The sequence below is a fragment of the Silurus meridionalis genome, chromosome 10 (genome assembly GCF_014805685.1).
Source record: "Silurus meridionalis isolate SWU-2019-XX chromosome 10, ASM1480568v1, whole genome shotgun sequence".
Lineage (NCBI taxonomy): Eukaryota > Metazoa > Chordata > Actinopteri > Siluriformes > Siluridae > Silurus > Silurus meridionalis.
Window position 1 is genome coordinate 1,260,193 of NC_060893.1, and position 13,489 is coordinate 1,273,681.

The 13,489-nt window shown below is 43.4% G+C and overlaps 1 protein-coding gene across 2 annotated transcripts in view; it reads left to right on the plus strand.

Annotated features, from left to right (window-relative positions):
* Positions 1-13,489, plus strand: part of ireb2 (iron-responsive element binding protein 2) — a 28,053-nt gene that overhangs the window by 4,940 nt on the left and 9,624 nt on the right. For both annotated transcript variants that reach the window (XM_046859192.1, XM_046859191.1), the window contains exons 2-10: positions 4,508-4,603; positions 6,822-6,987; positions 7,063-7,200; positions 7,284-7,511; positions 7,904-7,973; positions 8,103-8,286; positions 9,308-9,447; positions 9,525-9,696; positions 9,799-9,899. In XM_046859192.1, the coding sequence (XP_046715148.1) occupies positions 4,508-4,603; positions 6,822-6,987; positions 7,063-7,200; positions 7,284-7,511; positions 7,904-7,973; positions 8,103-8,286; positions 9,308-9,447; positions 9,525-9,696; positions 9,799-9,899 (1,295 nt within the window). The remainder of the gene's footprint in view (positions 1-4,507; positions 4,604-6,821; positions 6,988-7,062; positions 7,201-7,283; positions 7,512-7,903; positions 7,974-8,102; positions 8,287-9,307; positions 9,448-9,524; positions 9,697-9,798; positions 9,900-13,489) is intronic.

The window sequence follows — 13,489 nt, forward strand, 5'->3', positions numbered from 1 at the left end:
TCACCTGGGGCCATGTAGTTTTGGATTTTGTTTTCCCTCAGTAATAAAAATGTGTGTGTGTGTGTGTGTGTGTGTGTGTGTGTGTGTGTGTGTGTGTGTGTGTGTGTGTGTGTGTGTTTTGGGGTTATAAAGAGTCACACAGTATTTTAATCTTTGGCAGACAGACAGGCGTTTTGGAGTGGCAGTGATGAGGGTGCCGAGATAAGAAATAGAAAAAGAAAAAAAACGCAGTTTCCACCTTGTTCCTGGGATCAGGGGGAGAAGCTGAAGGGTCCGATTTTTAGTTTGTTTGTTTGTTTTGTTTGTTTGTTTTTCCTAAACCAGTTCATGTGTTGAGCTGTGTTTCTCATTGTTGTAACTGTTTTTTGTTTTCTCTCCCCTCTGCATAATTTTGATAGTTGCATAATTTGTTTGTTTGTTCAGATCAGTTCATCAGTCAGTCTTGTGTTTGTCCTGGAGGAATTGTAAAAGCCCTTGTGGATGAGTTTGTTTGTTTGTTTGTTTGTTTGTTTTGTATGTATTGCCTTAGAGCTAAATACAGAAGCTGGCGGTGTATGCGTGCGATTCCTCTGGACAAAATCCTTTGGTTTGTTTGTGTTTGTTCTTGTTCATTGTAACTAGTTCCTGTGCTAGACTTGTGTTCGGCTTCTCTTCCCCCGGCAGAATGCAGAAGTTTGTGAATTGCTTAGTTTGTTTTTCATAAACCAGTTCACATGTCCTCTGTGGAGACTAAAAACTAAAAACACTTGTGGATAACTTTTTGTGTTTTCTTTGTTTTAGCTGTATGCTTTTTTTTGGATGAATAGAGAAGCGTGTGGATGTGTGCAGTGTTATTTATTTATTTATTTATTTATTTATTATAACTAGTTTAGCTGAAGTTTAGGTTTACAAGCTGGAGTTTGAAGATACAAGCTGGTGTTTGGAGATAGAAGCTGGTGTTTGGAGTTGGAAGCTGGTGTTTGGTTTTACATGCTGGGGTTTGGAGTTGGAAGCTGCAGTTTGGGTTTACATGCTGGGGTTTGGAGATAGAAGCTGGTGTTTGGGCTTACATGCTGGGGTTTGGAGATAGAAGCTGCAGTTTGGGTTTACATGCTGGGGTTTGGAGATAGAAGCTGGTGTTTGGGTTTACATGCTGGGGTTTGGAGATAGAAGCTGCAGTTTGGGTTTACATGCTGGGGTTTGGAGATAGAAGCTGGTGTTTGGGTTTACATGCTGGGGTTTGGAGATAGAAGCTGGTGTTTGGGTTTACATGCTGGGGTTTGATGTTGGAAGCTGCAGTTTGTATAGTTTGTTTGTAGTTTTATAAGGCTGTTTGATTCTGGGCAAAACTTGTGGATTAATTTTCCAATAACTACTTCAGGCTTTTTCTGGAGCACATGTAAGTTTGTGAACGTCTGTTTGTTTTTCCGCATACACACACACACACACACACACACACACACACACACACACACTGTGTAATATGCCTTGAGTACGATTAGCATCACGTCGCTGTTTCACTGCTGTCGTATTCAATATACAAGCTGATATCGGTTTATTGTCGGGGTCTCGGGTTCGGAGATTTCTCTGTTTACACTCATGTTATTGGAGATGTTAAGTGAGGCAGCTTGAAACCAAGGCCACTCTTGTTAGGAGAACCCTGACACAACCGGGTTCTAGTCCAGAAAGTTCCTGCATGCTCCTCTGTCCCAACCCAGATCTATGAAGACATTGTGTGCGTGGAGTTCGGAGTGAAAGGCATCTTCCTTCGTCACACCGAACACCTGATGGGAACCCCAGGCCTCCATATCCTCACTATATATATGACATGGATGAAAGATCACAAATCTTCACGATTTAGAATCTTGTGGATCCCTTTCTAGATTGGATTGTAGATTTAAGATCTGAATTCCATTAACGCTGAGCGATTACGAATCACAGAGGACGAACTCGGTCCTCGATCTCGATGATTTCGTAATCACTCGGCTCTAATGGAGATCAGAGCTTAAAGTTTAGTGCCTGTAAGTTTATTCCTTATACATTTTGGGGAATTCCCGAGACTGGACACTTTCCATGGGAATTCACCAAATGTCCCTTTATTATAGTTCCAATGTTGTTGAGGTTCAGTGATGGATGCAGAACTATTCATAGTCCTGATCCATTGCAGTAGACTGTTTATATTTATTACAGTTTAAATCCAGTCTCAAAAGCTCTTCAGTTGCTCCGTATATAAGCCGATAAGTTGTGTTTTTACATGCGCAAGTTATGTTTAGTTCTGAAACTGTATAGTTAAAGGTTTTCTCACAACCTTCCCTGAAATCTGTATTTGTGGAAAAGTGGCTCATTTTCTCCTAATTACCGTCAACATATAACGTAACGACCGCCGCTGCTCGTCTAATGACGATGGTGAAGTTGCTCCAAAACCCGTGCCAGGCCCACACACGTCTTCCAACACCACGAAGAAGAGAGAATTCTTACAGGGTTTATTTTTTGTGCTGAATTAGAGCTTTTAAAGCACATTTCATGAGCCCTGAGTGAAGCCCCTAAGCCCATAACTGCTCAGTTGTATGAATGACATAAATGAAAGTCACTCTGTATAAAAGCATGGTGGGAAGCTGGAGTTTGGGGATGGAAGCTGGAGTTTGGGGATGGAAGCTGGAGTTTGGGGATGGAAGCTGGAGTTTGGGGATGGAAGCTGGAGTTTGGGGATGGAAGCTGGAGTTTGGGGATGGAAGCTGGAGTTTGGGTTTAAATGCTGGTGTTTGGGGGGTGGAGGCTGAAGTTTGTGGTTGGAAGCTGGAGTTTGGGTTAAATGCTGGTGTTTGGGGATGGAAGCTGGAGTTTGGGGATGGAGATGGAAGCTGGTGTTTGGGGATGGAAGCTGGAGTTTGGGTTTAAATGCTGGTGTTTGGAGATAGAAGCTGGTGTTTGGGGGGTGGAGGCTGAAGTTTGTGGTTGGAAGCTGGAGTTTGGGTTTAAATGCTGGTGTTTGGGGATGGAAGCTGGAGTTTGGGGTTAAATGCTGGTGTTTGGGGATGGAAGCTGGAGTTTGGGGTTAAATGCTGGAGTTTGGGGATGGAAGCTGGTGTTTGGGGATGGAAGCTGGAGTTTGTCAAGTCAAGAGTCAAGAAGCTTTTATTGTCATTTCAACCATATATAGCTGATGCAGTACACAGTGAAATGAAACAAAGTTCCTCTTGAACCCAGGTGCTACATAAAACAACAGTCACAGAACAACAGAACACAGGGCCAGGAACTAAAGATCCTCGCCACATAAAGTGCATGTGTGCAACTGGTGCAAACAGTGCAAAAGACAGTGCAAGACAACACAAGACAGTGCAGGACAATACACAAAATATAAAAATAAAAATAGCAATAGCTCCGCCAGTAAAACCTGTCGTGACAGAATAAGGTGCAGAGTAGCAGAAAAATGTAAACAGAATTGTGCAATTCTACAATATAGCAGCAATCAAAATAAACTCCATTTTGGGGTTAAATGCTGGTGTTAAATGCTGGTGTTTGGAGATAAAAGCTGGAGTTTGGAGATAAAAGCTGGAGTTTGGGTTTAAATGCTGGAGTTTGGGGATGGAAGCTGGAGTTTGGGGTAAAATGCTGGTGTTTGGAGATAAAAGCTGGAGTTTGGGGTTAAATGCTGGAGTTTGGGGATGGAAGCTGGAGTTTGGGGTTAAATGCTGGAGTTTGGGGTGGAAGCTGGGTTTGGGGTTAAATGCTGGTGTTTGGAGATAAAAGCTGGTGTTTGGGGTTAAATGCTGGTGTTTGGAGATAAAAGCTGGAGTTTGGGGTTAAAAGCTGGAGTTTGGGGTTAAATGCTGGAGTTTGGGGATGGAAGCTGGAGTTTGGGGTTAAATGCTGGAGTTTGGGGTGGAAGCTGGAGTTTGGGGTTAAATGCTGGTGTTTGGAGATAAAAGCTGGAGTTTGGGGTTAAATGCTGGTGTTTGGAGATAAAAGCTGGAGTTTGGGGTTAAATGCTGGAGTTTGGGGTGGAAGCTGGAGTTTGGGGTTAAATGCTGGTGTTTGGAGATAAAAGCTGGAGTTTGGGGGTGGAAGCTGGAGTTTAGGCTTCCTCGTGTAAATTGCACACTGTACACATTTTCCATACTGTCACTTTGTACATTTATTATTTTTCTTGTGTTTTCCATTATAATTTATTTAGAGGTTGCTGAGAGGATTTACAGAGTAAGAATTTAATTGTGTGGTGCGACAGAGCGAATCCTGCACATCATAAACAGAGCATAATCTCTTATATCTTAAACTATAACATGGTTTGTTTTGACTTGACTGGTTCACACGACTTGGTCACATGACTCGCTCCACACCGCATTGTGAAAATTGTGTTTAAAATTTGAATGCCTTTTGGATTGTTTTCATAGCATGACGTGTTTGATTTGAGATTTGACATCGTGAGGCTGTATTTCACATTGGGTATTAGCTCTTAAACCCTTTCTGTTCCTAGGATCTAAAATGGTTTACTAATCTTTATTGTGTGCTTTTTTTTTTTTTTTTGCAGATCATCCGTTTGGTCATTTGATCGACTCTATACCAAACGAGAAAAATGAAGTCCGGAAATATTTTAATCCACAGAAGCTTGGAGATCCCAAGTATGGTAAGTAAAGGGAAGAAAACCAGACCTTTTTGGTGTGAGCCGTTGGTCAGAGCAGACAGTAAAGATGGCGTAGTGATCGACAGCTTGGTATCGTAGCCAGGTATCAGTCGGGATTTTGGAAATTCTTTCTGCAGTTATTTTGGCAGTGTATAATAAAATCTAGCTCAATTATACAGAGCCTGTCAAAAAAGTCTTTTATGGTTTTTGAGAGACTTTTGTTACTATGCAACAAACTCAGTAATTTAATGATCTAAACATTGACTTGAACAAATCAATGTGTAACAGGGCCCCTGGAACATCGCACAAAAACCAGCAGCTGAACTTCACCTCAATAGAAGTACAAACGGCTTCATGTTTTGTGGTCAAATAAGAAATAGAAACGCGACCTTTAAGATATTATCTGTATTTACTCTGACATCATTGCACAATCAGATGTAATCTTACCTCACTCGGACCTTATTATACACTCGGACGATATCTGTAGCCACTCAAATGTCGGCATATACGCAGGCGTTGTCTTTATACACATTCAAGAGCCATTATACACAAGACGTCGTCTTTGTTTATATAATCAACACTCAAACATCTTTACGCACCATAACAAATAGATTAGAAGAATAGCTTTCTTTATACCGTCTACATGTTCAGGCATGTTTACATACTCAAACCTCATCTTAAAATAAAAACCTCGAGCATCGCTGAAATACACTGTAAAATATGGCTTTGGATCAGTGAAGATTCATAGCGTCATGAATTCTGTTCATGTACCAGCCTAAAGCCCGGCTGCCTCTTCCAGGAGGTTCAACCTGTCCATAGACAGCACCTTTAATTAACAGAGTCATGTGCAAAATAAAACTGATGACCAGCTCATTCTCTGGGTTTGAACCCTACTGAATTCTTGCAAATCAAAAAATTCCCATGCATGAACCTCAACATAAATTGTCCCTCAGGAAAACGTGGACCCGGATCTTTCTGCTACATGAAAATGACTCTGTATTCATGGTTGTTCTCTCCAGGGACGCAGGCACGCCTGTAATTTCATACTGATTTCCTCTGAAAAACCAACCAGAGCTTTCTAGGCCAAACGAGGGCTTCTAAAATGGCACCAGGGCGGTGGAGGTGTTGCATGACAGGAATTACTAAACCAGAAGAGTGTGTTTTTTCGGAACCCCTTCAAACTGGTTATGAATGAATCCAGGAAGTGGTGATATTTATGCAAAACTGCAACAAAATTCAAAAGGCTTCTGTAGTCTGCTCTGTCACAAAGAACTTCTGCTGATGGATAAATGGAACCTCTCAGAGTTTTGGGAAGCACTTTGATATATTTTTTTAATTTACAATACGCATCAAAGAATCATTTAAATTATAGCCCCAAGTTCTCCCCAGTTTGCCCCACCCATCAGCTAGCTCCTTCAGCTTCAGTTCTATCTCGCCTCATGAAGATTTCGGACCTTCAAAGAGAAGATGCCGACTTCGCAATGATCACGAGCCATCTGCAGACGTGTCCTCATCCCACTTTGTGAAGATTTCAGACATTGGACTTAGCCTATGTAGAATGCTATTGATTGTTTCCCCTTCATTGAACATTTAAAGGCCCTGGCATGATGATTGATCTCAGACGTTGAATTGACCGAGTTATTTAGGAGCACCTGGTTGTACAACTCCACCTGACCGTATAAGACATTACACATAATCATAAATAGAAGTAAATTTATTTAGTTAGTATTTCACCTTTTCTTTGAACACCGATAAGAACGCACCGTCTGCCCCCTTCTGCATACCTGAACTCTCAAATGCATTTGATTGGCTGGTGCCACTCCGATTGACAGGCTCGTGTTGTTTTTTGACTCATGTTCACTGGTTTCTTGGGACGTCAAGTCTTGCCTCAATAAACCTGAAAAAAATAACCAAATAAATAAGTGCAGAAAGGTCAGACAGGATTTTTGTATTTCACATGTCTGCAAATCAAAAATCGCTGCAAAGAAATCAACATTGCTGCACCGAAAACCTATTTTACTATATCAAAAACGAATTTACAGTTTCAATTTATTTTCACATTATTTATGTTATAATGGACTGTACATCCTCCTATCGACGCATCGAATCCTCCACTATTCGGGGGTTTCTCTGAAATGTTAGCCAATATTAGTAGATAGTAAACATTAAAACATAATCAGTGTTGTCGTGAGATTGCTAATCCGTGATCCTCGTGCTCCAGAGCGGCTCCCGTACGCCGTCCGCGTGCTGCTCGAGGCTGCCATCCGGAGGTGCGACGGCTTCTACGTGAAGCAGGAGGACGTGTACAGCATCCTGAACTGGGAGGAGCGCCAGAACGAGGTGGAGATTCCATTCCCCCCGGCGCGAGTGCTGTTGCAGGACTTCACGTGAGTTAATTTCCACGTGGCGCTTATTTCCATCGTGTCTCGACGCTGACTGATTGAACGCGCCGTTTCTCGCAGGGGCATTCCCGCTATGGTGGACCTGGCCGCCATGAGAGACGCCGTCGCCAAGATCGGCGTCGACCCCGACCTCATCAACCCCAAATGTCCTACTGACCTTATAGTAGATCACTCACTACAGATTGACTTCAGCAAGTGGTACGCTACATCAGGAGATTTTCATTCATGTCTCATGAGAGGCCTCATGTTTAATTATGTATTTTCCTTGATTCTTTTCTCAGTTCCATTCAGAATGCCCCGAATCCTGGGGGAGGGGATGGGCCGGGGCCCCGCTCAGTTCCTGGGCGTCCAGCTCCACGGGGGCATCACGCCAGCAGCAGTGGTCAGTGTGGAGGACAGAGAGGAGGCTGCTCCAAGGGCTCCTGCTCCGACCCTCCAACCAGAGCCACCGCAGTACAGATAGAGAACACACCACTTCTGTGCCCTTTCCACCTAAAGCCTGTGTCTGAGTACGACACACACACACACACACACACTCTTCTGATCTTACTTCCACATGGCGACTTTAGTGTGTGAAACAAGTGTGCATGTGTATATCAATAATATATATTTGTGTAACTGTGACCAAAAGTATTGGGACACTCGCATTCTCCAGCCAGTGTGAGAGTGTGATGGTGAGTGAGAGTGTGATGGTGAGTGAGACTATGTGTGAGTGAGAGGGTGTGTGTGTATGTGTCATGGGGTGTGTGTGTATATATGTATGTATATGTGTCGGGGTGTGTGTGTGTGTATGTGTCGGGGTGTGTGTGTGTGTGTATATGTATGTGTTGGTGTGTGTGTTCCTGTCCTAATGAACAGTTGACTTTAGGGATAACGGATCTTTGTCTCTGTGTGTCTGCAGGCCGGAGACGGCTCTGAAAAACCAGGAGCTGGAGCTCATACGCAATAAAGAAAGACTTGAGTTCTTTAAGGTGAGGGTCTGCTCCGTCTGCGCTGCTCCGTCTGCGCTGCTCCGTCTGCGCTGCTCCGTCTGCGCTGCTCGTCTCCCTGCTCTGTATTGCGACATGTAATTTCTTATTTGACGTGTTTTTCCTCTACAGTGGTGTTCAAAAGCGTTTCAGAATGTCAGCGTGGTCCCTCCGGACATTGGCTCGGTCCATCAGGTGAATCTGGAGTACCTGTCTCGCGTGGTGCATGAGAGTGAGGGGTTCGTTTACCCTGACAGCGTTGTGGGGACCGATTCACACACTACCATGATCAATGGTCTCGGCATACTCGGCTGGGGTGAGTGGATTCGGATCTCATCACAGACGCACCTCATTACTGACAGTGTCACACAAGTGGCAGTTCAGTAGAGGATTCATCCTCTGTAACCTTAATCCTTCCGTCCAAACCGAGACTTGATGAAACCTGAGCTTTTCATTTTCTAAAGTTGTGAGAAAGCTCAGATATGCAGTAGTCACGTGACACCGTTTAACTAGACACACACAAGATGGTGGAGGATGCTGTATAGGTGTGGTACCTTGTTGTAGCAGTATGATCTCCAGTTATCCAAGACAAACCACCGTGTGAAACCTTCAGACTTCGTTTTCAGACAGGGGACTGGGCTACGGTGGCCAATAAGTGCAAATTAAATAAACAAATCAAAAACAGAATAACAAATCTGTAAGCAAAATAACTAATCCGGAAACAAATAAATAAATCCGAAAACAATTAAATAAATCCGGAAACAGAATAACAAATCCCAAAACTAATTAAAACATATTAAACAAATGAGCAAATTAACCAATCAGAAAGCAATATAAAAAAAATATGAAAAACACACAATTCGATGCTGCAGCCTGCTCCTGTTTGTCTTGTATGAAAGATGTCTTGTCCAATGAGCAGTAAGTATTCCATTCGTAAAATAGAGAAAAGGCTTTGAGTTGATATTGAATGTGCCAAATTTTCATTCACTAATGGAACTCTACTACCAGGTCCAAAGATGTGTCTTTCGCAGAACTTCTCCCAAATTATTTCTCCAAAACCCTGCATGAAGATATAGTGTTGTATTCTCATAGACTAGCTCAGTGATTTTTAAAGTGTAAGGCGCCCTCTAGTGGGGAATAAAGATTGTTGTTGTTGTTGTTGTTGTTGTTTATTAACATTATGTTCATCTTGTGTTCATGTGATTTCATTATCATTTTTTTGGGGTGATGAGGACAGGTGGTGCTTGAAAATAGCCCTTCAGTAGCCAATGGGGAGTGGCAGAAAAAGTTTCAGAACCACCGGAATGTAAATCCTTCTCTTTCTCTCTCTTTCTCAGGAGTTGGAGGTATAGAGTCCGAGGCGGTAATGCTGGGTCAGCCGGTCTCTTTCACACTGCCACAGGTTGTTGGCTGTAAGCTCATTGGCTCAGTCAACTCTCTGGCCACATCTATAGACATCGTCCTTGGGATCACAAAGGTTCGGCAATAACAATAGCAAAACGAATAGATCTGAACATCTGAACCCGGTGTGTAACCTGATTTGTGTCCACACAGCATTTACGGCAGGCCGCAATCGCTGGGAGGTTCGTGGAATTTTTTGGTCCAGGTGTGACTCAGCTCTCTGCTGCAGACCGAACCACCATAGCGAACATGTGTCCCGAATACAGCGCCACAGTCAGCTTTTTTCCAGTAGACGACGTCACAATCAAGCACTTTAAACAGACCAGTAAGCACAGAGCGGTGATCCTTTAATAGATTCCTTAAGGTCTTGTTCTTGATATATTTGTATATTTTAAATATTTACTTTTTTTATGGGTTTTTTTTTTAGACTTTACAGAAGAGAAACTAGAATTTTTGGAGACTTACCTTAAATCCATGAAGCTGTTTCGAGCCTCTGCTGACCAGTCAGAAGATCCGCATTATACTGAGGTACGTTTACGTTGTCATGTCAGTTGGGTATTTTCTTGCATACTGCTCAATGAACTGGAACTGTGTTCTGTAACAGTCACAGCGCTTTGCACAGTGTCTCAGGACCAGACGTGTTCAGGATGCAGGGGTTTACATGTGACCAGCTGCATTTCTAAAAGTATGAGAGGCAGACAGGGAGGCAAAAAGAGACAGAAAGACCAGGAGACAAGCAGAAAAGGAAAAGCAGAAGATGGAGACAGGCAGACGAGGAAGGACAGGAAAACTGGTTCCTCAGAAGGAAACATCTAAGACTTAAGAAAAATCTACTGATAAAAGACTAAATAATTGTTTTTAGCTTTAACTTGAACACTGATTAAAAGGTTGTCCCATAACTGAGAAGAACTTAAAAGAGAAACTGCTGGAGTCTTCATTATTTGAGGTACCAACAAATAGCCTGCACCTTTTAATCTAAGTAGGCGTAAAGGATCATACTGGTACAGAAGTTCACTCAGATACTGCGGCGTGAGAGCGTTAAGTGCTTTATACGTCAGTAGTAGTATTTTATAATCAGTGTGAGATGTAATTAGGAGCAGTGTAGATGATTAAAACAGGGCTGATATGATCATATTTTCTAGATCTACCGCATTTTTTCGGACTATAAGCCCCTTTTTTTCCAACGTTTTAAACCCCACGGCTTAAACAAAGCAGCAGCTAATTTATGGATTTTTTTCTGGGTTTTTCCCGGTTTCACAAACTTCAAGCCAAAAAACTAAGCGACATAACATTGGACCAATGAAATTCTATTTAGTCAAAGAAACTTAGAAATGAGCATCAGAAATAATAAGCACATAATCCTCAGTCTCACACACACACACACACACACACACACACACACACACACACACACACACACACACACACGCAGTAATACCGGGAAAATGCAGTGATGTGCTGTTCCCAAAATACCGTTCTGCTCTTAAAGGAGCCACAACATATTTCACCCGTTACACCGTGTAACAGACACTGTCTTTTGTTAAAGCCTGTGTAAAGTTAATTAGTTTCAGTGTAGACAGGCTTATACACAGGTGCAGCTTATTTATGTTAAAAATATTTGTAAATATTTAAGCGGCTTATATAAGGGTGCGCTTTATAGTCCGGAAATTACGGTAATAAGGACTCTTGCTGCTGCATTCTGAACTAACTGAAGCTTATTTCTGCACTTACTCCAACACCCAGAATCTTCTTCTTCTTCTTCTTCTTCTTTCGGCTGCTCCCATTAGGGGTCGCCACAGCGGATCATCCGTCTCCACACCACCCTGTCCTCTACATCTGCCTCTTTTACACCAACTACCTGCATGTCTTCCCTCACCACATCCATGAACCTCCTTTTTGGCCTTCCTCTTTTCCTCCTACCTGGTGGCTCCATCCTCAGCATTCTTCTACCAATATAATTTATGTCCCTCCTCTGCACATGTCCAAACCATCTCAATCTCACCTCCCTCACCTTGTCACCAAAACATCCTACATGCGCTGTCCCTCTAATAAACTCATTTCTAATCTTATCCATCCTCGTCACTCCCAACGAAAACCTCAACATCTTTAGCTCTGCTACCTCCAGCTCCACCTCCTGTCTTTTACTCAATGCCACTGTCTCTAAACCATACAACATCGCAGGTCTCACCACAGTCCTATAAACTTTCCCTTTCAATTTTGCAGATACCCTACTATCACAAATCACTCCTGTCACTCTTCTCCACCCACTCCACCCTGCCTGCACTCTTTTCTTCACTTCTCTAACACACTCTCCATTACTTTGCACTGTTGAACCCAGGTACCTGAATTCCTCCACCTTCTGAAGCTCTTCTCCTGCAACCGCACCACTCCACTGCCCTCCCTCTCATTCACACACATGTACTCTGTCTTACTCCTACTGAGTTTCATTCCCCTTCTCTCCAGTGCATATCTCCACCTCTCCAGGCTCTTCTCAACCTGCTCCCTACTCTCACAACAAATCACAATATCATCCATAAACATCATAGTCCAGGAGACTCCTGTCTGACCTCGTCCGTCAACCTGTCCATCACCACTGCAAACAGGAAAGGGCTCAGGGCCGATCCTTGATGCAGTCCAACCTTCACTCTAAACCAGTCTGTCGTACCTACTGCACACTTCACTGCCGTCACACTGTCCTCATACATGTCCTGCACCACCCTTACATACTTCTCCGACACACCTGACTTCCTCATACAGTACCACAACTCCTCTCTTGGCACCCTGTCGTCGCCTTCTCTAAATCCACAAATACACAATGCAATTCCTTCTGTCCTTCTCTATACTTCTCCATCAACATTCTCAAAGCAAATATGGCATCTGTGGTGCTCTTCCTCGGCATGAAACCATACTGTTGCTCACAGATGGTCACCTCTTCTCTCAGCCTGGCTTCCACTACTCTTTCCCATAACTTCATGGTGTGACTGATCAACTTAATACCCCTGTAGTTACTGCAGGTCTGCACATCTCCTTTATGCTTAAAGATCGGTACCAGCACACTCTTTCTCCATTCCTCAGGCATCTTCTCACCTTCCAAAATCCTGTTAAACAATCTGGTCAAAAACCCCACTGCCATCTCTCCTAAACATCTCCACGCTTCCACCGGTATGTCATCTGGTCCAACCGACTTTCCACTCTTCATCCTCTTAATCGCTGCTCTCACTTCCTCCTTACTAATCTTATCTACATCCTGCTTCACCATCTCCACATCATCCAACCTTCTCTCTCTGATTTTCCTCATTCATCAGCTGCTCAAAATACTCCCTCCACCTTCTCAACACACTCTCCTCACTAGTCAACACATTTCCCTCTCCATCCTTTACTGCTCTAACTTGCAGTACATCCTTTCCAGCTCGGTCCCTCTGCCTGGCCAATCGGTACAAATCCTTTTCTCCTTCCTTAGTGTCCAACCTCTCATACAGCTCCTCATATGCCTTTTCCTTGGCTTTCGCCACATCCCTCTTAACCTGCTGCCGCATCTCCTTGTACTCCTGCCTACTTTTCTCATCACTCTGTCTATCCCACTTCTGTTTTGCCAACCTCTTTCTCCTTATGCTCTCCTGCACTTCCTCATTCCACCACCACGTCTCCTTGTCTTCCTTTCTATTTCCAGATGTCACACCAAGTACTTTTCTAGCTGCCTCCCTCATCACTCCTGCAGTAGTTGCCCAATCATCCAACACCTCCTTAACACCACTGAGCCTCTCTCTGACCTCTTCCCTGAACCTCACACTACACTCTTCCTCCTTCAGTTTCCACCATCTTATTCTTCTTTCAGTCCTCACTCTCCTCCTCTTCATCCTCGCCTCCAAAACCATCCTACAGACCACCATCCTATGCTGTCTAGCTACACTGTCCCCTGCCAACACCTTACAGTCGCCAATCTCCTTCAGGTTGCATCTCCTGCATAGCACATAGTCCACCTGTGTGCACCTTCCTCCACTCTTATCGTCACCCTATGATCCTCCTTCTTTTTAAAATAAGTGTTCACCACTGCCATTTCCATCCTTTTAGCAAAATCTACCACCATCTGCCCTTCCACATTCCTCTCCTTAAAACCA